The sequence below is a fragment of the Chrysemys picta genome, chromosome 7, assembly GCF_011386835.1.
Source record: "Chrysemys picta bellii isolate R12L10 chromosome 7, ASM1138683v2, whole genome shotgun sequence".
NCBI lineage: Eukaryota > Metazoa > Chordata > Testudines > Emydidae > Chrysemys > Chrysemys picta.
The window spans coordinates 97,064,320-97,090,392 of NC_088797.1; the positions used below are offsets into that span (position 1 = coordinate 97,064,320).

General features: G+C 40.0%; 1 protein-coding gene across 8 annotated transcripts in view; it reads right to left on the reverse strand.

Annotated features, from left to right (window-relative positions):
* Nucleotides 1-973: 973 nt before the first annotated feature.
* The window catches only part of CEP55 (centrosomal protein 55), a 35,527-nt gene continuing 10,427 nt past the window's right edge, over nt 974-26,073 (reverse strand). For all 8 annotated transcript variants that reach the window (XM_005301275.4, XM_042856814.2, XM_042856813.2 and 5 more), the window contains 6 exons: nt 16,639-16,704; nt 13,889-14,030; nt 8,198-8,514; nt 6,361-6,432; nt 3,655-3,780; nt 974-2,145 (listed from right to left, as the gene is read on the reverse strand). In XM_005301275.4, coding sequence (XP_005301332.1) covers nt 1,939-2,145; nt 3,655-3,780; nt 6,361-6,432; nt 8,198-8,514; nt 13,889-14,030; nt 16,639-16,704 — 930 coding nt within the window. In that variant the 3' untranslated portion in view covers nt 974-1,938. The remainder of the gene's footprint in view (nt 2,146-3,654; nt 3,781-6,360; nt 6,433-8,197; nt 8,515-13,888; nt 14,031-16,638; nt 16,705-26,073) is intronic.

Sequence of the window (26,073 nt, forward strand, 5' to 3'; positions counted from 1 at the left end):
CAAAAAAAGCAAGCTGGATGTTAGGATGCATAAGGAATAGAGTGGAGAATAATATGGAAAATATTTTTTATGCTATTATATAAATTGATTGTAAGCACTCACCTGGAATACTGAGTGCCGTTCTGGTCACCCCATCTCAAAAAGGATATTGCAGAAATAAAAGGGGTTCAGCGAAGGGCACCAATCAATTAGAGGCATGGAAAAACTCATGAAGGAGACATGATACAAGTATATAAAATAACAAATGATGGAGAAGGGAGATCGGGAGCTTCTGTTCTCCCTGTCTCATCACACAAACAAGGTGACAATGCAGAGACATTGAAAGTTAAATTCAATACTGATGAGAAAATACTTTTTCACTCAATGTGTAATTGGACTGTAGAACTAAGCCACAGAACATCACAGAGATCAAGAACTTGGTAAGATTCCAAGGGATGGATAATGGTATCATCCAGCATTATAATAGTAAATGCAAACCAAGTTTTGGAAAGAACAAAACCCCTCAATCTTCAAGATTTAAGACATATCTCTAACTATTAGGATGAGACCTTCATTGGGGTAGTTTATTCCACATCTGTCTACTGTGGGGTTCTTGCACCATCTGGTACTGGCCACTATCAGAGACAGGATATTGGACAAGATGGACCATGGCATTTCATCCATTATGGCAATTCCTATCTTCCTAGGTACTCATAGGTATGTGGTAAGAAGTTAACCTTTTTATAAAAAAGACCACCACTGTTCAAGATAAAAACAATTCTAAGGAAGTTCAAGATGAATCTAGTATTTAAGCACTATTAGACATTTCTAATTACATATATAGAAGAATCCATCGCAGGTTCAAATAGAGCAAAACACTAACAACAGTGACAGTTTTGCAAAGGGCATAATTTGCCACAGTATTACTTACCAGTGTGCAAGCCTTTATTAGTTTTCCTTATTATTAAAAAAAAAAAGTACAGTGACTTCAGAATGAGAAACCCAACTGCATTTTATTAATATTCCATTTGCAAAATAGGGACTCTTAAAACCCCCCACAGAAATAAAACAGGTTTTCTGGTAAGTTATATTTCCCAACTTTAAGAAGTAGGATATAGAAGTGCAAACAGGAGTGTGCTTCAACATAATAAACTGACATTTCAGCTTCTAAAAAGGTGCCTGGTTGCTCTCTGAAACTGGGGCTTCCAATTTTTCAGTAGACTAATATTTGCTGGGAAGAAATTTGTTTTCCACATTTAATATTGGTTTGAGAAGAGTTTGCTCACTGACCACCATTTCCATAACAGCCCTAGCTCGCGCCAGATTGTTTGATACAAGGGAGTGCTGAGTAAGACACACATTGAAAACACCACCCATCAGTAGAAAAAACATCTTAACTCCTCTTGCAAAACAGTTTACGGTATCAAGATGTTGAACCTATTCTCTAGTGGAATGCAATTATTGTATTAGGGCCAAAACCAAATTTGTATAGCTATTCTCAATTATGGTGGTTCTATCTATGAGGCTCTAGAAGTATATCACTCTTCATTTTGAGGCCTGTTTATGTGGAGCAAGGTAGCTGGGTATGGGAAACAGAGGAAGACGGTTTATGGGAGTTAGCTGTTATTTCTACTGGCCCCAATACATAGCTTTAATAGTGCAAAAACAAAGTCAGTAGTTTACCATTTTAAAATATTCCTATTTCTGATAAATTCTCATTCACTGAACTTGTGGTTCCAGATAACTTTTCACAAAAATGCTGAGTGAAATATTTATACAAAGCAAAATAAATTACAATAATTTCCCATTCTTGTTAAATTGGAATATGAAACTAATGTGCTAGTCTTTTATACAACCTTAAAAAAAGAAAAGGAGTTAAAAAGCCATTTTTTCCTTTTGTAGGATAGAATCCTGGCTGCATTTAAAATGCAGTAAACATATGGCAATTCCATTTGGAGCTTAATCTGCACAGAAATCAATATGAGCTAGTAACTCTCTATGCTGGCTTGTTGGATACTGTACTTTACATTTGGGACACTCAAGGAAGCTTTCATCAAGTAGATTTGAACGTTTCAGTGAGAGATTTTTGTCTTTTATTGTCAACATATCTTCGAATGCTGCTTGCAAACCATTTGATGGCTCTGTACGTCCAAATTCTTGGAGTTTCTGAAAAAAAAGTTTTCAATTGAAGCCATTATAGTCACAGAAAATTGGCAGCCTAAAGTGTACTATACAGGGTGCATTTGACAGCACAGTTGTATCCAATAGGTGAAGTCCTGCACACTCACAGCATTTGGGGAAAGAACATTTAAAAATAGCAATGCAATTAGCTCTACAACCACAGATATTGCTAATGGGCTCTGAGTGCAGTTGTAGCTCCTAACATTTCTTTTAACTCTTTTTGAACCTGACTAGGTTTCAAGTTTATGTCCCTTTAAATTATTGTGTATATCAATTTTGTGGGGAAACAAGAAAAGTTGAGCACAATCCAAGAGTATACACCAAAGATGGCTGAACTATTAGTACCTTGTTCTGAAGAGCTTCTAGCTCATGGATGTTCACAGCTGCTGGCTTGCAAACTACATTTACATTGAAGTACAAGGCTGCAGGAATATGGCAGCCCAATATTCTGTAACGAGCAAGTTTCAGGCTGGCTAGTAGTCTGCTGCCCTGCATCTAGCAGTACTCCTGCTCTAGGTACACAGAACACTAGCTTCCCTGGCAGCAGTTCCATTCCCCACAATGTGTATCAGAAGTGACCACTGTTCCTGTTAAAGCTGAGGGGCACTGGGATACCAAAGACATGAATAGTTCTTCCCCACCCACCAACCAGTATACAGCTAACTGCTGTTATTAGGGCAAGACCTGTTGCTTTAACAACAAGAGCGTGGCCTGCAGGCGCATGGGAAAAATACAGCATTTGGGATAAGATACAGTAGAGTGTAAAATACTGTTTCTTTTACTCTTTCTTGTGACCTGTTCTGTTCTACCATTTTCCAGTGGGGCTGGGAATGAAGGACTGAGCACCTTTGAGGAAAACAAACATTTTTATTCTAGTGCTATTTGCCTGCAGCACCAGTCTTTTGCATGACTGCAAAGGCCATAGTATTAGTCTCTTAAACTGGCTTAAGATAAAACTACTGCAGTGCTAGTGCCATTCTTCCATTCCCTCTTGCTCAAGTGGCTTTTGGAGCCAGGGGAGGCAAAATGAAGAACAGATCAGCCTCTGACAAATGACACGTAACACATATTGCTATTTACCTTAGGGTTAAACAGCCACCCACCACTGTAATAACAGAATTAGAGGGAGCAGCAGCCAGCTAAGGGAGACTGTGTATATGTAAGTGATCTAAACTAACCGAACGAACCTAATGAAGAGAAGGATGCACAAAACCATGACCAATAAGTAGCTTCAAAAAAATTCTAGTCAAGGACACAAGGACACACAATCAGGGGAAGGAGCACTTCAGGAGAATCACATAGCCAGGGGTTTACTAAATTACTCTTGCCTATTCCTCAGTTTTTCTATTGAGTGATCTACAGGCTTTGGGGTTTATTCTCTCACTGATGAGTGCAAGCAGCTCCATCACCTATAGGAGTTCCATGCATATGTATAATAAGACCCCTGGTGAAGGCAGACTGCTTGAATTCAGCTGTAAGTCATTCAGCACTCACCAAGGGCTCCAGTCGTGTTATTTGCTCCCTTGCCTTGCGTAGCTCCTTAAGAACTTTATTCAACTGATGCTGCAAGCTCTGGCGATCAAGCTTTTCATTCTCAAAATCTGCAGTACACATTTGGATCTGGTAAATGCAATGAGAAAAAACGAGAAGTTACAGAGCTAGAACTACAGAATAAGAATTACTTTTGGAGAGAAGTTTCAATTTTTGACTGGTTGCACATTAATCTATTAAATTTTAAGCTACAACACTGTGCTCTAAAGAGGCTGAAAATGGCATTAGTCACCGTGTGACTACAGTATGACACCATGGCAATGTGAGTGGGAAAAGTATCCCACTTCTCAGGGACAGTATCAGGCCATTGGCTTTATGCATTGCACACGTATAACTCCTATTAATACTAATGACATCTGCGCTTGCATACTGTGACCATGCTTTCCATTAAAATATATAGAATTTTAAGGAGACACAAGACTAAGGAGTTTCACAAGATACTATCCTGTAACAGACAGACTTGCTACAAAGCCACTGAAGATTTATAGATGTCAAAAAAATCAAAACACAATATAAATATAGAAAATACGAGAACAATAGGCCATTAGCTGATGAAAAGCATCTTCTACAAACATTAAGGAATGTGGACAGAATTTAATCCAAACACTAGTAAATGGTGTCAATGTGCTAAATGATGTTAGAAAGCAGCTGAGTACTAAGATAACAATACTATTCTAAGGTTCCATCAACAGGAGAGCTGTATCCAGAACGGGCATCCTGACCTTTGATTCTAGTTTCCCATGTTCCACAAACATCAATCATCCTCTTAGTATACCAGTTACTCCCTCAGGATAACATTCTCAGCAAGCAGTCTATTTTGCCCCCAATTACTATTTCTTGTGTGGTCATTAGATAGTAAAATAGCTGAAAGCTGCTGTTACCCTTTGGGAATGAAACAGTCTTCCATCAGGACATACAGGGCCGGCTCCAGGCACCAGCTTACCAAGCAGGTGCTTGGGGCGGCCACTTCGGAGAGGGGCGGCACGTCCAGCTGTTCGGCGGCAATTCGGTGGACGGTCCCTCACTCCTGCTCGGAGCGAAGGACGTCCCGCCGAATTGCCGCCGCAGATCGCGATTACGGCTTTTTTGTTTGTTTGTTTGTTTGTTTGGCTGCTTGGGGCGGCCAAAACGCTGGAGCCGGCCCTGAGGACATAAGACAAGTATGTAAAATAAGTCTTAGCATTTTTAATACATTGTCTCCCTTCAATACCATCTAAAACCTGAGGAACAAGCCTGTTTCCACTAAATTCAGTGGTAGAAACATAGACTCTAATGGGCCAGGAGCTTACTCCAGGGTTCCACCCCTCTCTCCACCCATTTGTTTTGATTGGTTGGATGGTTTTCATTTTGTTAAATGTTAGGGGTTGAATACATTTAATCTATATTTTAGGACTGAGAGTTGCTGCACAAAATTACAACAGTATGAATGATGCAGTTTCTCTTTACACAGTGTTATAAATCAATGTGTCTGCAGGAAGAGATTTTGAAGTCAGTGTTTGACTATGAACATACTACGGAAGACCATATGGCACAACCTGTGGTTAGAAAATAGAAACAACTGCCACCTCAACATTTTTCTCAAAGTGAAACAAAGACAACATTGAAAGACATCCATACTACAAACTTGACATTGCTGATCTGTTAAACTTGGGTCCCAACACCACAATGACCATTTTCTAAACAGTACATGGGTGCACATATTAATTTTATACACACATACTCTAGTATCTTTAAAAGGTATGAATAATAAAAAATAAAGTTGGAGGAAAGTTTCGACAGCAAGAAAAGTACAAGGAACAGAACTATTGAGATCAATGTTTTGTTGGGAAAAGAACACATTTTAGTTTGTCTGTTCTTAAAGAGTGTTGAAGTTAATTGATGTTTTAAAGATAGAATATCAGATTTTCATTTTAATTGACATAGTATAGTTCACATGTTTATGTTTGACTATTAATTATATAGGCCTGGTAGCATTTGCTTAAATTACTGTATTAAATTTCTCTAGCTCCTTTCCTTGTTACAAATTTGCTCTGACAAAATAATTCAGTGATGTGAACAGTCAGAACAAGAGCTTATTTATTTAAAGCGGTTAGAAGGAGAGTTGTCTATTGAAATAGAGTTTATTTATAAAACAGCATAGATTTAAGATTGTAAGGAAGTGTCCATATAATTTCAGAACAACTTTAAAGCAAAAGTGATTTTATCCAAAGCCTGCATGTAATCAGTAAGCCTGTAATTAGACTGAAATTACCACCAATAACATACTACAGAGTACAGCAATAATATGAAAGGCAAAGATTACTTTGCTATATGTGGGGAAATCTACTACAACAATACTTTGACAAGGGTTAACTGGGGAACTAAAAATTCATATAGAATTTTTGCAGCCTCATGTCAGGCAAGTCTCACATTTATATCTGAACTTTGTTCTCACATGCATTATATTGAGAAAGCTCCAATGTTAGAATATGAATGAATTGCTGCTTTTATCAGCCATCAGCTATCAGTTCTTAACATGCACTTTGAGGATGTCATATTTTTAAAAATCTTGTGCGCATAATAAAATTTAAGGATGTTAAGAGTCATGTGCATTAATTAATATAATATGACTTATTAAATCAACTAAAACTTTAGAATGTAATTTGGTACCTGTTGTTCCAACAAAGCTATCCTGGTGTGTTGTTCTTGTTGTTTGAACAAAGATTTATGAAGAAATTGGACCTATAATGTGGAAAGAAGGCACTTGTAACCAATAATTTCTACATATAGTAATTATTAAATCTCAAAGAATGACTGACTTTAAAAAAAAAAAACAACAAAACAGGATTAACTAGGAGTTTACATATTCCAGTGCTCAAGGAAATCTCTCATACATAGTATCCAAGCCAACTGAACTTCCCTCCACTCTTCTTCAGTGAAATGAAGTCACACGGAAGGGAAACATGTTTCCTGAAAGCTTTTCTAGGTGATTAAGTCAATGGAAAGCTTATTGATTTCAACAGGCTGTACATCAGGCCCTCGGAATCCAGGAAATTAATTCCACGTTGCCACATGCAAATATTCCTCTCCTCCAAATACCTGGGTAATAGCCACAAGCAGCAGCAGATACCAACAAGCAGTTTAGCTCCAGTAACTCTTACAGCCTTAGAGAATTAGCTAAACTCTACAGACTTCCCTTGGCCCCACCGAATCCAGATGCCATGAGGGCTGCAGTTGCCTACTTCAGCACCTCCCCTGCTTGTCCAGGTTCACACCCAGATTCCTGGTCAATATCCAGATTTGCCTCCCTTTGGACCTTACATACAGTTTGCATCAGGACCATAGTTCCTTCTGACCTAAGGTCCAAATGGAGTCCAGCTGTGAGCAGTCAGGCAGTACAAATAGTGCTGTGTCCTGTACAAGGAAATCAATTTACAATACCTAAAATCTGATACTGATGAAAACATTTCAACAGGGCTAGCCAAAGCATAAACTAGTCACAATAAATTGCTTGAATTTAAATTGTGCTTTGCATAATGACTATTACAAAAAGTTTAGTTTACTCAATTGTTGTTTTATACATTGTGCCATGAGATGTTTGGTGTAGGCATATAGCTTTCCATAAAATATATCACTGGAATCCATAGCAACCATGTTAACTGATACTTCTGGCAAAGGACTGTCCTTTCTCAAGCAATGCTCCCACAGAGGGGAAAAGCGCTAGAACAAAGTAGTGAAGTGCCAAAAGGCATTCAAACTACAGTGAGGGGCACAGTGTATGAAACGAGATAGGTGCTTTAAACATTCAATATGCAACAACAGATTTTAGTAAAGTAAACACTGGAGGATATTGAATCACTGAGCTTAGGTACTGGAACTAGGTTAGCTGCTGTGAAGTATTCTCTCCAAGGGACAAAAATAGATGGTCTGGCATTTGCTTCATAAAAGTTTACATTTGTATGTAAATTGTATCTGGTGGATTTTTAAAGTTTCTAATAATTGGTGGTGGTAAAGAACGTGCTAGCTAGAGCAGATTTCATGAGGCCTTTGATGCAAATCCAAAGCAACAAACTGCAGAGTATGACATCACCTTTAATCATTTTAAAAAAAAGAGAGAGCCCTAAGGGCTTGTCTATACTTAAAACACTGCAGTGGCACAGTTGCAGCACTTCAGTGTAGACACTACCTATGCCACTTTCCTGAGAGGTGCTAGCTAAGTTGATGGGAGAATTCTTCTGTCAACATAGCACTGTCTACACTCGGGGTTAAGCTGGTTTAAATGCTTTGCTCGGGGTGTGTGGATTTTTCACACCCCTGAGTTTCATAGTTATATCGACCTAAATTCCTAGTGTAGACTAGCTCTAAATGTCTGCAGAAAGCAGATAATGTTTAACAGAATAAAATAGTTTCAGACCATTATGACCCTCTTTTGTGCTTAAAGAGCTGAAAATATATTTAATTTAATCCTTTGCTAATATAATTAAACTCGCATACTAGATCCACTTACCTGAGATAAGAGATCTTCAGTCTTCTTCTTTTCTTCTTTGAGCTTTTCTCTGGTAGTTACATTCTCTTCCTTTAACCTCTGTATTTTATCTCCTTTGATTTTATTTTCATCTTCTAGAGTCTGCGTAGCAACATTGCGTTGTGACTGCAATAAGCTATTTAAACTCATTACTTCTCGTTTTGTTTCTTCATATTTCTTTTTGAATTCATTAAGTTCAGATCTCAGCTGGGTTATAGTTTGTCTTTCAGTGTCAAGATCATTCTTGGCAGTCAGTAAAAGCTGGTCATAATATTTTTGTTTTTCTTCTTGAAGGTAACCTTCACAAGACAGAAATTATAGAACAGTGGTTTTCTAAAGTATTCTTTCTTTAATGACACTGGGCTAGATTCTGTGCCATACCTTAGGGTAGCCATATGCAACTTATATGATCTTCGGATTCTAGCATGCTGCAAGGCCCAGATCAACCCCCAGCATAAGTTAGAATAGCTTCTGATGATGCTCTAACTTATGATAGCATCATAGCAACCCAGACTCCCTATAGTACTCAGTGCTAGAGACACATACCCACCAACCCTTACATGGCAGGGCTTGTGAGGGCGGACTGTGTTGGATTGCTTATGTTGGCCCCATGCAACTCCGGTGCTGGAGAAATTCTCCCCCTGCCTCTTGTGGCTCTTGTATAGCTCCTATATATTGGTATACATATTGGTATACAGGAGGATGGAGTGGCCCCACCATCAACACAGGATTCTCAGTTCTGGGTTTTGGCTTCCTAATACAGAGGCTGCAAAGCTCCCACAGTTTAGGTTTTTGTTAACTGCTAGGTTAGCATTAACAGGGCAGTGTGAGAGCCAGGCCACCTAGTGGCTATCACATACCGCCCTCTTCAGATTATACACCCTCAGTTCCTTGACACTAGTTGAAGGATCTTGTGCCTTTGTGATCTCCACCGCTGCGGCGCAGAATACATTCTTTGATTGTAAGTGCCAGCTTCCTAGCCAATGACTATTGCTCAAGTCAGGGGTTGAAAAGTACACCAGACACTAGTAGCCCAAGAACAAGGCTTATTAGCCAGGGGTGAAAACACCAGTGTGGCCACACTCTTGCCCCTGAAAGCCATATCCTCTGTAACTGAAAAGAAATAAAGAGAGTTGTGTGGTGTACATTGTATTTAGCTATATCAGCTTTCTATTTAATAACTGTTTTAAAATGTAACTTACTATTCAGGCTGAGTATACTGTAGAAACAATATGTGTTGATATTTAACAAATGCCACAGTAGTAATCTAATCTGTTTACTGAAATGTATTTGACCTTTTGGTTTTTAACAGGGCAAACGTTTTCTTCTGCTTTACACATGCTGCTGTGATTGGAGGTGGAATTTGTCACCAGTACCCTAAGCTTCCCTCAGCTTTTTGGATGCATCAAGGGAGGAGTTTCTGCAACTGCACTTCTCCCCTTCACAGGCTCCATTTGGAGGCCCCTCCCCAGAGTACTCCCAATGCCATCCTCTGCTGTGGCTTATGGTTGCCATCAGCAGCTTCTGCAGAATGAAGTTGACCCGACTGTCAATGTCAGTGCTGCCCTCCAGGACCTATAAAACCAGCAATAGAAACTTACACTCATGGAAGCTCAATAACAGCACTAAAGCTGTCTGCCTGCAGCCTGAAGAGCAGAGTATTGCATTGGTTCCAGCTTGGTTTGGCTTTGGAAGGCTCTCATCGTGCATAAAGGCTAGAAAACTTTCTTATTTAAAATTTACTTTCTGCAGCAGATGACACACACCCTGCAAAGTTTCCTATTTGCCTGGAATGAGGATTTTTCAATTCCTAGCTTAAGTTTGCTTTGGGCAGGACACCTGCTTCAGCAGTATAGAAAGAGGGAGGGATTTTTTATTTTTTTAAATAAGGATGCTGTTCCCGGATTCTGGTTGAGAGTTCTATCATATCCACCTCTGACGTGTATAGTAGGAATCGTATAAAAGTGAAACTCCACTCTGTGCTAGCTGTTTTTCTCCCCTCATCCAGGGCTTTGTTGTTACTAAAGAGAGAGGGGGTTTTGATACCCTGACTTCTTGGATTCTCTTCTCCAATGAATAGATCCTGTATGCCTGTGTCTAATGCCACTCTTAAGCTTTCTAAGCAGCAGCATGAAATTAACATGACCGATCATTTTACTGCTTCCCATAGGGATCTGAATAGCACCAATGAAATCAATACATGGCTGATTTCACTATGATCCAACTTAGCAAAGTTATGAAAAGAGTAGCAATGAAGTTGACTGAAGAGTATGTTACATAAATTTATTGTTAGTTCACATCTCTAAGGTTATAGGCACAACCGTGTAGGTCCCTCATTCACCACTGATGAATGGATTTTTCAATACTTGCCAATCTACTCCAATATTTTGCTAGTTCTACTCAGTCAAAATGTAGTAGCATGATTTGTAAATACACCCTTCAACTGAAAGGTAGAATTCTAGGAAATTATCCATGTAATCTATTTTATTGAACAGAAAAATCCTGAAAAGCTGAGAAGTGGCATGTTTAGGTCAGGACAGTGGATACTACTAAATTGTAAATAAATTAAATTGTAAATTAATGCAGATATCCTATCTCCTAGAACTGGAAGGGACCTTGAAAGGTCATCGAGTCCAGTCCCCTGCCTTCACTAGCAAGACCAAGTACTGATTTTGCCCCAGATCCTTAAGTGGCCCCCTCAAGGATTGAACTCACAACCCTGGGTTTAACAAGCCAATGCTCAAACCACTGAGCTATCCCTCCCCAGTGTAGAATTCATAATACTCAAGTCAGGTTTTCCCAGTAGCGTGTAGTGCTGATAGAATGCTCAACCACTTTTAAGGAGTCAAGTGTATTCAGGTAGTCTAACCAAAATACTTTTCATAAATACTGCAATCAACCCTGCGTTTAGAGACGCTGCTTGGTCCCTCATATAAAAACTGAATTTCTTTTTGACAGACATTTGTTCAATCTATAAGCAATCTAAAACCAAATTAAATTTGGATATAACTATGTTCTTCAAGTCATCAATGGAATATTATTAGGGTCTGTTGCTAACCTATACTGCTACATAACCTGGTCAATCCAAAGATAGTTTTGCTTTTTAAAAAAACTTGTATATTGATTCAGGTCTTTTAAATATTAACCAGTAGTTCAGATACCAGTAAATAGTGACAATCTGTTTTAAAAACAGTAAACCTGTACTTGAATTCTTGGCATTGTATAAAATAGTTACACTGCACACAGATTTTTTTTCACAACATAGTGACGTCATTCCTTGACGTTTATTTCTTCTTGTATTTCCCTCTCCAATATGTTTGTCAACTGATCTCTTCAGATAATTCTACACCCAAATCTTGACCACATATTTCATCCCAGTCATTGCTCCTTTTTCATTCAGGTAGAGCACTAGCCCCCTTAGAAACAAGGTCCTCCTCCTCTTGGTGAGGGACAGGTTCTTTTTATCAAGTGCATGTTCACTGATGTCCACACTATTGGTTTCTGTGGGCAATCTGGCTGGAAGCACCCCATGCAGCTTCTCAAAAACACAGTTTATCTGTTTACTTGCTTCACCTTCAGACCCGTTTTCCTGCCACAGAATGGTAAACCACTATAGCCTGCTTTATGCAAAACAGACATGTAGATAATAAAGTCAGACTGAATGAGATCTACCATGGATGCCCTGTTCACTCTTACTTCACTTTTCTTTTCCCCAAAAACAGGTGTACTGCCTTGGCTTCTCTAAAAGCTGTGGTAGTGCAATTCTGCAACTCCCAATGTTCGGTTATAGATACTAAGGCAAGTGCTGCTTCCAGCAAAGGATTACAAAATTTATACCAGTCCATGTCCTTTAGCTCATTAGCCAAGACAGCAGCCTGAGATAGCAGTTCCCAAAACACAAGTGTACAGAGTGGAGCTCTCATCAAGTGGCAGTGTGTACCCTGGGATATCTAATTGCAGTAATAGGAAGGAGTAGCTTGACTATTACAGGAGCATGGTTAGGGAAAAATGATAGGGATTATCAGACTTGTTCTGTGGGAAAGGCTAGACTTTGTTTTATGAGATGGTGTGCGTGGGGGGAAGGGGGTTGTTTATGACTACACAATCACAGTATATTCCCAAGTGATGTCAGTGGATGTTTGTTTGCACAAAGATCAATAGGTGAAGTGTGGCATCCTTGATTCAGTACTTTAGCATCATTTATGGGGAAGATTACTCTCCTTGAGCAATAGCATTATTTTTCTTCATTTCTTTTCCTACCCCATGTTTGAGTTTTTGCTCCTTTCCTTCCCCCAGCACTTCCCAATTCCTGTTCTACCCAAACTTTTCCTCATTCCATCCACAAAAACAATGAAATAGCCTTTTGATATTTAAAAAGTTAATTCTTTAGAGTCAACATCTCAGGGAGCTTAATTGGAGAGAAAATAAAGGAAAGTTGACATCATACAGCCCTTGTTTCAAGCTGCCTGCAAAGCTGGAGAAAGCAGTACAACGTTAAACTGGGTTCATAGTTTTAGTGTTTTCTTTGCAACAATGAGGTCTAGAAACTTGCTGCACCACTGCAGATTCTAAATACACCATGCAGGCCAAAAAAAAAAAAAAAAAAAAAAAAAAAAAAAAAAAAAAAGATCCATTCAGTGGGCTAGGTGTTTAGCACAGTTTCATTCCTCTGACAGGTTAGGTCAAAAGTGTCTGACTTGGTTGCTAGCAGAAGTGGCATATGATTCGGTGTCACAAATCATCAAGTATCTGGTACATAGACGCAAATCAAGGTTTTAGCCAATGTTTGAGGCATGGTCCATCCTAGATTTTTAGAGGTCCAGATCATGCAACTGCCGGTGAATGGGGGATGGTGAACACCATTTTACAGAATTTTTTTTGTGCTGTAAAAATTGTTAGGTCTTCGATCTGCAAACACCTCCTATGAGTCATCTTTTACAATGTGTATTTTGGAAAAATAAGTCCATACCTAAGCAATGACTCTTTAATGAATTTGCAACACCGGTTAGGAGTGTAATGTGCAGGATGGGTGGCATAATGATGTTTGCTTAAAAGAGTACTATTTATGCAAACAAAAAGGATAACAAGTTAACGTCAAGAAAAAGTCCACCTAGAAGTTGGATCGCTGACTTTTTATGGCAAGTTTACCCTTGAGCAATAAAAGTGTTTTCTTGGCACACATTGTAGCAGATTGAATAGCAAGAAATTCAGAGGGTTCTGTTTTGAGTGTAGCTAGATAGCAATGAACTCTTGTAAGTCTGGTAAGTACAATCTTTTTCCTCATCTTTCAGCATGAAGGAACTGAAATGATTAGGAAAGGCTTAAATTCTATCATTAAATTAGGAATTTTCTTGTGTTTCAATTCTCAGACTTATTCTATCAAGTGTCATAATATAACTTAAGAGACAAGGTAAAATCTTTTATTAGACCCAGTTCTGTTGGTGAAAGACAAGCTTTCAAGCGCAACAGGGCTCTTCTTCAGGTCTGGTAAGAAGAGCTCTGTGACACTTGAATCTTGTCTCTTTCACCAACAGAAGTTGGTCCAGTAAAAGATATTCCTTCACCCACGTTGTGTGTCTCATATTCTGGTACCAACACTGCTATAGCAACACTGTAAACAATAATAAAACTCATGATTTTTGTCCACTTTTGAAGGAAAGTTTAGATTAATACCTTCTGCAGTGGCCTCTTTTGCCTGCTGTTGGTTAACTGTTTCTAACTGCTGCTCAAGTTCAAAGATCCTTGCCAACAGTCCCATGACATATGCCTCTCGCTGCTGGTCATATAACAGCCACTGCTGGTTTTTCTCCAGAGCCTTCATGCAGGGGAAAAAACAGTATTAGTCACATTGTTAGAACATTACCATCCCATTTTCTTTCCAATACTCAAAAATACAGCCAAGGAAAGCTAGTTAATTTCTAGTCTGCAAGATGTAGTAACTTTCCTGCACTGAGTAATTTCTATTTTATATTCACATCTCTGCTGTCTGTTATATGGAAAAGGTTAAGTGAGTTTGTTGAAGATCTTAATGTTAGATTATAGTTTCCCACTGCAACAGTTTGAATTTATCTACATCTGTACTGGGTGTGCTAGTACAGATTAGTTTATCACTTGGAGTAGAAAAGGCTCCTTAAAGCCGGGGACTAAGGAGTTAATTTTAAATGAAAGAACTATTAACTAATACCTTTTGGAAAGATTGATTTAAATAATGGTCCCTGAGGACAGAATAAACCAAAGCTGAAGTTTATGTCAAGCCATTTTTGAAACAGAAGGTTCCACTTAAAAAAGTCTGCAAAAATGAGAACTCTGGATTTTTCAAGCTGTAATATATAAAATGCACCTTGTCTAATCAGTTCCCAAACATTCAGGAAGTATTTTCCTTGTGGAGGAAGATACAAATGAAAAATTAGTAGTAAATTAAAAGATGAGCATATTTCAAAACTCATGCTAACAGCAGAAGGCTACTCACAGATTTAACTATGGAAAGAATAGTTTTATTTCCATAATGTAAATTGAGATCCCCAAACATTTCATGTTATCAGATTACATCAAATGATCCGTATATACCAACATATCCAATCTTCAAGGTGTCACCTCTCTCCCATAGATTTAACAATACGGGTTTAATGAAAATTGTATTTGCCTTTTAATGCACTAAATATTGATATGTAACATCTCCCATTTACTAATGTCTTTAAGTGAAAAGTCTGTACTGTAAATAGTGCAATATGGGATGAAGAACAAGAGTACTGAAACTACAGGATTCAAGTTTCCCTACGTGTACATCTCCCCTGCCATAAAGAACATTTTCTTCGCTTACATAATTATCTCCCATAGAAGCTGGTTTGCCAGTATTGAGACCAATGTTTTCTATGTAATACTCCTGAGGGAATTCTGCGTCAAAAAAAATAATAAAATAAAAATTCTGTGCACAATATTTTAAAATTCTGCATATTTTATTTGTCAGATAAATGTGGAGGCTCCAGCATGGCAATGGGGAGCACAGGCCACTGGCTGCATGAAGGTGGGAGATCACAGAATTTAACTAACATAATATTTAGAAGTGTGTGTTGTGTTAACACAACTCAGTTGTCTAGGTCCTAAGCTTATACCGATCAGCTGCTTGTTGGCAAGACTGCAAAGATACCTATATACAAAATTCTCCAAACAAATTTAAATAGGTGATGTAATGTTCCAAGATTAAGATAGCTACGGTAAACTGCTATAGCCAGTACAGATGAGTTTCCTTGTCAAGATCAGCCAAGGGTTGCTTATTTTATAGTGCAGTTCATAACAATGCATATTAAATGTTAAAAGGTGAAGTTTAATGTGTGCGTGACATTATTTCACTACATAAAGATTGTAAAAATAGTTACAAGGGTGTGCACGCCACTACTGACTCTAAGATCTCAGACAAGATATCCTGGGAAAGATCAAATGTTTTAACTCTAATATAGTTTGGAAATGCCAAATGAAGTCATAACAGACATGGTACCACACCTATTTTGCTGTTTTAGAAAGTAACAATAGCACAGTACTTTTTTGGGGAGTGAGAAGGGTACAAACTTACCTTCATTTTATTCATGGGGAGGGAGTGAAAAAACCCAACAGATTGGGTTTTTGCTGCCCTAACCATCTCTGAACAAAAGAACACTTTAAATAAAAGTCAAAACATAGTATCTGAAAATGCTTCCACTCCTCACCATCTTTGATAACGCTAATATTCCAGGATGGAATGCTTCCAAGGACCTGTCAGAAGATCCCATAAGTTTTTAGCAAGTTTGTCTTTGCATTGTGAGAAGGCAATGCTTTTCTTAGTTCCTTTGTAAAGGATCACTATTAACTTGATTTTTCTTTAAATGGGCTCAGAGCTATTTTCTGATGGGTACCCTTATATGCCTGGATTTCTTTATTTAAATAAAGAGGCAAATTTTGCAAGGGTTTGTTCTGCTCCCCTATTGATGTATTTTGGGCAGGCCTGAAATCAACACTAAATGTGCTCAGGCTCCCTGTTTTTTCCTTTGTGCTCCTGGTGGCCTACTGCCTCTTCGTTCTCAGCTTTGGTGTGGCTCTTAACTGGCAAGTACCCACTGACAAGGACTGGAAAGAAAACATGTGAGCCATGGCATTCTAACAGTACAGGAAACCTGAAATACAATTGCACTACAAAACTAGTGAATCTGACTATACACAAAATGTTGTCAAAAGCACAAAGTAAAACTGCAAAAATAGCACACTGGTCTTACACCTTGCAGTTATAATAACCTTAAGGATTACTTTTAACAATTGTGGGTTTAATATTTTCAGATAGAAATAGGTCTCTCAATTTCCCTTTCAAGTGTGCTATGTATTGTTTACATTGTCATGCATGGAGATACTTACAATAGTGAATATACATTTATAATGTTATAAAGGAAACTTACATCTTTCAATTGTTTTTCAACTTCATTAAGATTACTTGGTGATGCAGTGCAGTTCATTGCAGCTTTCTGCAGACAAAGAAGAATGTGTTAATGTTTTTCCTCTAGAAAAGTGTATTCTCAACTAATCTTATAGTCTTGTAAGAAAGAAGCACTTACAGTCAGAGTTAAAAACCAATACATGTAATTTTGATATCATGAGGATGCCCAAAGAAATACTCTTATCCACAAATGTGTTCCAAGTATCAAACCTTTTGATTCACCCTCTTGTATTTGGCTGCAAGTTGATCTAACTTTTGTGGTGGAACCCTAGTTTCACAGATTTTAAGACTGGAACGGACCATTATCTAGTCTGACCTCCTATAAAACACAGGCCATAGAATTTTGCTTCAGTTCCTTCATGAAGCCCATAACTTCTGTTTGAGCTAGGACATATTTTAGAAAGACATCCAATCTTTGTTTCTGTGGCACTGCTGTATTGTGCTGTAGCTTCTGGTAAATTAAGAAAATTGATGGTTTAAGTTTAATATGGAAGTCAGTAAGTCAGTAAAGTGTTTCTTGTTAAGCTGAATTTTGCTCTGCTGTAAAGCTGTTATTATCTTGCAGATTTTTACTGATAATTCAGAACTGCTGGGGGAAGGTGGAAGTTTCATCAGCTATGTAGGGGCTTTTTAACACATTGGAAGGCATGGGAATCAGTATGGGATCATGGGAATGAGAGGGAAGAAAGGCAAGGGAGGAGGGACATAATTAACTAGGTTTTTCTCTAAAAATGTTCAGTTGACAAATAGCGTTGAAATTTAAAGTGTAGTTTCAGGGCTAAGACCCAACTACACCTCTACCCTGATATAATGCGACCCCATATAACACGAATTCGGATATAACGCGGTAAAGCAGCGCTCCGGGGGGGGGGGGGGGGGGCAGGGCTGCGCACTCCAGTGGATCAAAGCAAGTTCAATATAACAGTTTCACCTATAATGCGGTAAGATTTTTTTGGCTCCTCAGGACAGCGTTATATCGGGGTAGAGGTGTATAATAACCAGCAGCAGTTTCAGAGTTTATAGGCATCACTACATTAGTTTATACTGTTCATATTTTGAAGAACCTTCCAATTCACGTGTGCTAGAAGCTTTTTTTTTTTTTTTTTTTTTTTTTTAAAAGGTACAGGGGACATTGACAGAGGCAAAATATGTGAGGACACCTAAATCCAATTTATGTTTTTGAAAAGTCTACCTCTAGATTCTGCAGCACATTTCTACAACAACAAATAAATTTTGGGACAAATTCTGAACGTGAGATCTTGAATGCAAGTATTAGAACTTTTATAAGCTATTCTGTATACATGAAGTATAACATTAAATCCTGAATATTTGTTACAGATCTATTTTGATTAAAAACTTAGTTTCTATAAATATTAGAACTCAGTATCTATGATGTCTGAACACAAGTGTTTCCTCATTTTTTCCTAATGTTATACATGCTACTCTTACACCACCTAGCATTTGTAAGAGGCATTACAATACATATTTTCAAGTTTGTGAAGATATCCAATCAAAAAGTCTAAGTTTACCTTTTTTGCACTTCATTTATTAATGACAATTTGAAAGAAGAATACTTCTATTAATACAAAGTTATTTTGGTAATCAGCCTGCTCCACAGATAAAACAATCCCATGTTTTGGCAACAATTGCGTCTGTGATAGTCTGTTTCCATTTAGAATAGCCAGCCAAGAACATGTGGGGTACTGTTTTAAGATTACTGACAGGAAAGGTCATCTAATGGGTAGGGTATTATTCCACTCTTATCTGCCCCCTCATACTTTATGTTTAAGATTAAGTAAGTAGGAATCCTTCTGATAACTGATACCTAAATCGATCTCTCAGCTGTGGCTATGCAGGAAAGCTAGCACAGATTAGCAACAGAATAATTCTTGGGGCTATGATACAGCTTTAAAGACACTAAAAACTGGCTCTTGTGGGCCACAAAGATTCTTTGCCCTAGCTCTCTAACTGATGTTTACTTTGGATTTGCCATCCTCAGCAGGTCAGGTTTGTTGTTGAATAGAATAGCTCTTTACAGGGACAAAGTCTATTGCTAGTTATTTCCATTGAAGATTTATGCTGCACTTAATGTAGCATGAATTCTTTAACAAGACCAATTCAAAAATAGTATGTTCCCTGCAGGCAGCCAGAAAAATGTCACCACCTTCTTTCTATCTTTCCCATTTTGTGGCAGAGATGCTAACTAGAATTTAACACTGAAACCAGAGATATTTGGATCCATTGTCACATTCTCCAGAAGAAAGGAAGCAGGCTGCTGCATCTAACCAAAGCATTTAGGCTGTGTACTTACCCCTAAGAGTATCAAGTTGCAGCAGCCCAGACTGGAGGGCATGAAGACATAGGACTGTAGCCAGGTTATGTACAAGCTACTGGCCCGCTGTGGATTGAAAGCTGCATTTATGGAAGCAGTGGCCAAGTGTTCAGTGAGGAATCCATAAAGATCCCAAAACTATGAACGGTGCCAGGGAAGGGCAGGTTTCCTCAATAAACTGTTATACTAAGATAATGGTTAGTATTCAAAATACTATTTTTCTTCTCACCCATCTTGCTCTGATTCAGATTAAGCTAGTTGCTTTTCATCCAGGAGCTGATCTGTTAGACCCAGGGATAGCTGGCACTGGTATTTTTACTTTGGAAGCAAATGAGAACTGGGCACTGTCAGTGTCTTGCTGGCACCTGAGAACACTGTGGGTATGTCTGCACTGCAACGTGAACTCAGGGTTACTGAGACTCAAGACAGCAGACCTTGGAATAGATAATCCAAGGTTTAAGCGTCTACACTGATTGTTTACCCTATGTTAAGAATTTGGTCATCTGGGCTCGAACCTGGGGCTCTGGTGTCCACACTGCAGCAAGCAAACCTGAGTCAAACCAATTATATCCGACTCCCTAGCATGCTCCGAAAATGTGGCCACTCTAGCCCTTTGACCATGGTGCATTGTGGGAAAAACTTGACTGTCCACCCTGCACATTACAGGAAGCTTGAACAGCCTGCCAAGCAGTCATTTTGGTCTGTGCACCCCCAGCTATCAGAGCCAGCGCCATGGCAGACACACCTTTGGAAGAACTCTTGCTTGGGCTTTCATTCCTGTGTCAGGAAACAGGCAGAACTTCTGAGAGACATTGATGGACATTTTGGTGTTTTCTGACCCACAAAAGGCACCTGACAAAGCTTATCATGGACGACGACAACACCACAGACATGGCAGACTTGAACTGGCTGATGCTTCTCATGACAGTCAGTATAGCCGCTGACACCTCCCATGTAGGCTGGTGCTTCTGGAGTAGGTCCACAAGCACAGACTGGTGGGATCACAGTTATGCATACCAGGGATGACCAGCAATGGATCCAGAACTTTCGCATGAAGAGATTTCTGGAGCTTTGTGAGCAGCTCACCCTGAACCTCCACCGTAAAGACATGAACGACGGCAGCGATTAGTCCAGAAGTGAGTTACCGTAACTGCCTGGAAGCTGGCTACCCCAGACTGCTACGGGTGGTAAAGCAACGGCAGAGGTTTCTAAGGCAATCAGGCATATGGTTTAAGCCAAGGTTGCAGGTATAAAAATATATTCCTGAAGTAATTGCTGGCTTTGAGAGAATGGACTTTCCACACTGTGTTGGGGCTACTGATGGGACTCACATGCCCATAGTTTGCCCCCCTGAAGGAGCACAAATACATAAACCTCAAAGGCCCAGTGGAAGGAGGAGAACAGTACCTTTATGAATGTGCTTGGGTGGGGCTCATTGATTGTGTGTGGGGAGGAGGTGATTGCCATGCAATGTACTTATGAATGACATGGCCACTTGTCAAATGAGGGTGGGAGGGAGGATCAATTCACAGTATGGATTGATCTAGACAATTGTATTGAGGAATAGTGTTTGCATACAAATTCTTAATTATCCCAGATCACATGTTTACCTGTATTATTTTAAGTACACACTGTATGAAGTGATAACAATAAAAACTTTCTTGATACAATAAAAAGCTTATTTATAAATATGTATTAGAAAAGTACAATGTTAACCCCTTGCCAGGCAGGCAAGCTGCCATTACCACACCAAGATACCAGTCACACACACACACACACACACGTGCATGAACAAGTTCAAAGAGCAAAGCTAGGTATAAGACAGAAACCCCCTACCATGGCATGTCCCCTGCCCCCTGGCTGTCCTTTCCCTTCTATCCCTGTTTGTTGCACACTTGGTGCCAGAGAGTGGAGGTATCCAGTAGAGGGGATCAATCTGTAGGGCTGCATGGGGCAGTTGCCCTGTCTAGCTACTCATCATGCCCAACTGCATGGGCCATCCAGCCATGGAGTTTTTCAAGCTGTTTCTGGACTGCATCACAAGGTAGCATGCAAGGGACTGAGGCTGTGATGTGGGTGATTCAGCAGGAGTCTGTTCTCTTGCAGCCATTAGTGATATCTGCTGCTCAAACTGTTCTTTCTGCTGAGCTCTGTCCTTCTCTCTTAACTGCTGTTCCTGGAACTGTGAAGCAAGTGCCTGCTCCTTCACTGAAGCCCTGTCCTCAAGCTGTGCAGCAAGCCTGAGCCTTTCCTCTTGCCAGGCCTCTCCTCTAGCCTCAAGAATCTCTGCCTTTAGTACTGGACCTGCTTGGCGGCTCTGTCCAGAACTTCAACCATCAGCTCATCACAGAAATGCTTCCTCTTGGAACGATCTGTTTAGTTACACTGGCCCAGTCTTCTGCTGCAGTGTTGGTGAGCTGTGGAAGTACTGCAGCCAGTAGAGGTCAAGGGGCCTGGAAAAGCACAACACAGAGGGTTACTGTCTCAAATAGCTCAGTGCAGGAGCACAGAAAAAATCCTTGTAGAATTTCAAGGACATAAAGTGCTACTTTTTCAGACTAAAACTTCAGTATATTGATAGAGGGATGTGCCAGACCACCCAAGCTCCCGTGGACACAGCTTGGTTAATCTCAGTGAAAAGCGGAGAGACAATGGTAAATTAAAAATTCAAAGCTGTTTTTTGTTTTCTAAAAAAAAATTGCAGAACTACCGCGCGCGGGGGGGGAAGGAGAGGAGAACAAAGGTGCCATCAGTGGCCATGCTACAAAAGCTTTTTCTATCATTTATGACACTCCACATTTTGGAGGACATAACAGTTCTTGTGGTGCCCAACTGGCAAAGGGAGATGTTATTCCAAGCTGCTGATGGGAAACCTGCAGTGTATGCAAGCAAAGTACTCAAACATAGATGTGCTGTTGAGTCACTACATGAGTGGAATGGGCAGGTCAGTTACAGAGATGGCCCTGTAAAATACATCCTTCCCCCGCAATACGACTACCTATCTGGAGTTCCTGCTTCAGGAAAAATGTGCAGCTATCAGCACCCAGCATTGGCCTGCTAAACCCAGGGTTGTGAGTTCAATCCTTGAGGGGGACATTTAAGGATTTGGGGATTGGTCCTGCTTTGAGCAGGGGGTTGGACTAGATGACCTCCTGAGGTCCCTTCCAACCCTGATATTCTATGAAAACTGCTTTCTCAGATAGAGGTTCACTTTGAAGGCACTTTTACTGTTTGCATTTCCCTGGTGCTATTTTGAACTCCACATGGTGGAAAAGTCCAGCCACTGGTGGCATACTACCTGCCCTTAGCGGACAGACGTTATTAACCGGGGCTTCTAACAGCTTTTGCATTGGCTCCTAGAACAGAAAACCCTCCCATTACTGTATTAAACATTAAAATGGAGCTAGAAACTTACCAGGCTCAGGGGCATCTTCTGTCCCTTCTGTGTCTGATATAGACTTCCATAGCAGGCTGTTTCTCCGGGGGAGTAGGAAGCAAACAGCTTCTCCAAGTATGATCCCAGGATGCGCTCTCACTGCTCCAAGCCTCCTCTGGGATCCGTTTCAGCAACAGAGTCACTTCACTGTCCTCACTCGGCACCTGCTGCTGACCCCAATCTGTCCCCATGCTGGATTGTGGGGCCAGCAGGGCGCCATCATGCACCACCATTGGCTCGGTAGTCAGCGCAGTGCCCGGCACCCTCTCAAACTCATCATAAATTGGGCATGATGTTGGTGAGTTGCCCAAGGTGTGGTTCTGGCCCTTGGTTTTCCAATACTCTGTGAGCTGCTGAATCCACTCCCTGCACTGGTCTCGTAAATTTGCAATGCTGCCAGCTTCTTCGCTATTTGTTGGTATGTGTGGTCATTCCTGGTATTTTAAAGTCCACTGTTTTACTGGCTTTGCACCAGAGATTTACCAAAATCTGGCTTTGCTCCTGAAGCAGCACACTTTGCAAACGACTTCTGTTCAGTGTCCATTGCAAACACAGAAGGCTCTCTGATGGTGACTTTGCAGCTTGGTGTTCAGAAGACAATGGGAAGGTTAAACACTGACTCACTGAGCTGCTGCACCAAACCAAGAGGAGCGGCTTCCGTTTCCCTGGAGTCGACTGGAGATTCTTAGGATAGAGAGGACAAAGGAAGTTGGCCCCTGGGATTGTGGGATACTTTTGGTGGACTCCAAGAACCCAAGTTGGGGGGCTGCATCTACATTGCAAATCTGCAGGGCTCTAACCCTGGGTCCCTGCTTGAATGGGGCTCAAACCCTCCAGCCCTGCAGTGTCCTAGGACCTTAGGCCCAATCCAAAGAGATGTGTATATAGAATTGAAGGGTGATTTAGACTCAAGCCTGGGCTCAGGCTTGCACTGCAGTGTAGACATACACTTCCCTCCACCCAGTAACTTCATGTGGAGGTTAAAGAGGATGGGGTAAAGAGTAGGGCTTTGTGAACCACAAGTGAGTGACTCAGAGGCAGGGAAACAGCACTGTTCTCTTGGGAAACAGTGGAAAGATTGCAAACATTTAGCTGTTAACCTGTGCTCTATAGCACACTATGATAGATGTACCAAATGAGCTCTAGTAACAGCATGACTAGCTTCTGAGAATGTTTTCTACTAGCCTAACTCAAGGTATTAGTTACTGACTTCAGACTGTTCGGAAACATGGTTTTGATACCATCACTAAATTTGGAAGACAAGAGATTACTAGAATGATTATTGAATTTTTAGGCTATTCTGAATTGACTTTTTGTTCAGTTAACTTGGACTTTTCTTGCCTTGGTATAACACTTTTCATCCAGCTTGCTTAAGAAGTGTTACTTTATAATATTAGGGAGCTCACACTAAGTTCAGGGGCAAATTCAGAGTGGTACTGCATCAGAAAGACAGGATATTTATGATAGGATATTATTCAGAACAAAGTTTCCTTCTTTGAAATCAAGAGATGGGAATTCATATTTGGGTTTCTTACTTAAGGATCTGGCACAAGCCAAGTTTCTAAAAGTTATTCAGCTAAAACCATACAAATATAGGATGATCAGTGCCATCTATTGAACAAGAGTTGGGGGTGGGAAGGAGACTTTCCATCCCCATTCCCACCAAGACTCAGAAAGAGCATATTGACAATGTTTATAGCTAAGTTTTGCCAACTGAGTGTACATGCACCCCTCTTATTTTGTATCCCTGCTTTTCAAAAAGTGCAGAACTGACAGAAATGGAAACAAATACCTTTATAAATGCAGGCAGTCTCGTATCTAGACACACTATAGTTATTAACCATTCTAAAAGTAAGAAGCAACTCACCATGGCATCCTGCTATCTACAACTCTAAAGGGAAGGAGAAAGAACTGGCCCTTAGCATTGCAGCCTATAGGATTAACCTGCTTGCATATATATCTTTTCTTGTAGTTTAAATATTTGGTTTATTGTAATAGGTTTATAGATTTATATTAATGTAAGTTCAGCTTATGTATCTTTTAAATAACAGTAATATAATTGTAACTTTGTAACTCTGATTATTTTACCATTTAATTACTACTTCATTTATTTTAATAAAAAGTCTTTACGGCTATATCTGTCTCACTGTGAGCTTCCAGTGTGAGTGTGATGCCCCCGAGGGTCCTTCGTAAATTCCGTGGAGCCTGATTCAGGACAAGAACTTTTATCTTCTGATCAAACAAATTGGCGAGCCTAAAACCCATATTATCCAAATTAATATTAATACCCTAAATCAGGCAACAGACTGGCAAGCCAGCCAGGAGAGTCATGGAGTGCGTGACAGGAATTTTCAGGGATTCCAGGCATCTTTAGACCCCTGAGATTCTCACCTGAGGCATAAGTAAAGAGTTAAAGTTACAGAGAGTTAGAGAGCAAGATTGTGTGTCTTACTCACTCACTCTTAAGAGCACAGGAACCTGATTTCCTGTGACTGCTTCTTGGCAGCGATCAGTCTCAGCGTGAGCTTCCTGGGATACCCCTGAGGGTCCTTTGTAAATTCCGTGGAGCCTGATTCAGGACAAGAACTTTTATCTTCTGATCAAACAAATTGGCGAGCCTAAAACCCATATTATTCAAATTAATATTATTAACACCCTAAATCAGACAACAGCATAAGATTTTCAAAGGTAATTACCAGGCCTAATACACAGAGCATTAATCACAACCTGGACCCAGTTTTCAAACTGAATGTGGATACATTAACATAAAAATTCCACTCTTCAAGGTGGAGACAAGAGTTAAATCTCCCAAATCCAGGTGAGAGACGACTGCCACGTCACCATAACTCTGACCTGGGGAAGGGGGTACCTTTAAGAAGTCCCCCAGGGACCCAGAAGCTTACTGTTTTACTGGAATTGAGGGATCAGTTTTGTTGGTTTGTGAAGGGAATATGGCTAAAGTTGGGAAGGAAGAAATAATGTTAAGTATTAATACATGAAGTAGGGCTTGAAAACAAGAATTAAGTGTTGCTGGGAAGAAGAGTTACTTTAGGAGGCTTTATCAGATGTGCAGATTGCGTCCCTTCATTGGAATGAACACTGCAGGATGGGAGGAAGAGTTAGACATTATCTCCTTTGTGCCAAGGTTAGATTTTCAGCAGAGTGGGGCTTTGCTTGGAGAAGGGGGAAAATGGACCATTCATCCCTACAAGTTACATAGGAAGGAGTGAATAATTTGAAAAACAGAGTGAACCTCAGAGTTGACTGGAAGAGGGTGGACTGAGATACAAGGTTGCACCTTGTGTGTGTGAAGCCCCCTAGTGGAGTGACAGTGGTACAAGAGAGAAGAAGAATAGCTAGTTTTATGAACAATTGGTTTAGGAGAGGACTTATGTCTCATGGGAAGAGTGAACAGAGTTTTGAAGTGAGAGACCCCCTTGGATTCAGAGAGGGATTGTTATTGAATTTGCTTAAGAATTTTGCCTTGGCAAGTCAAAGGATGCAGGACCTTAAGACCGTTACCACATTTTCCTCCTCTCCCCGCCACCTTTATCTCAAATATATTTTTACCAATGGATCTAACTGCTCGAGTGTATAAAGCATTGATGTTTAAGCCCTAGTAGTTCTTA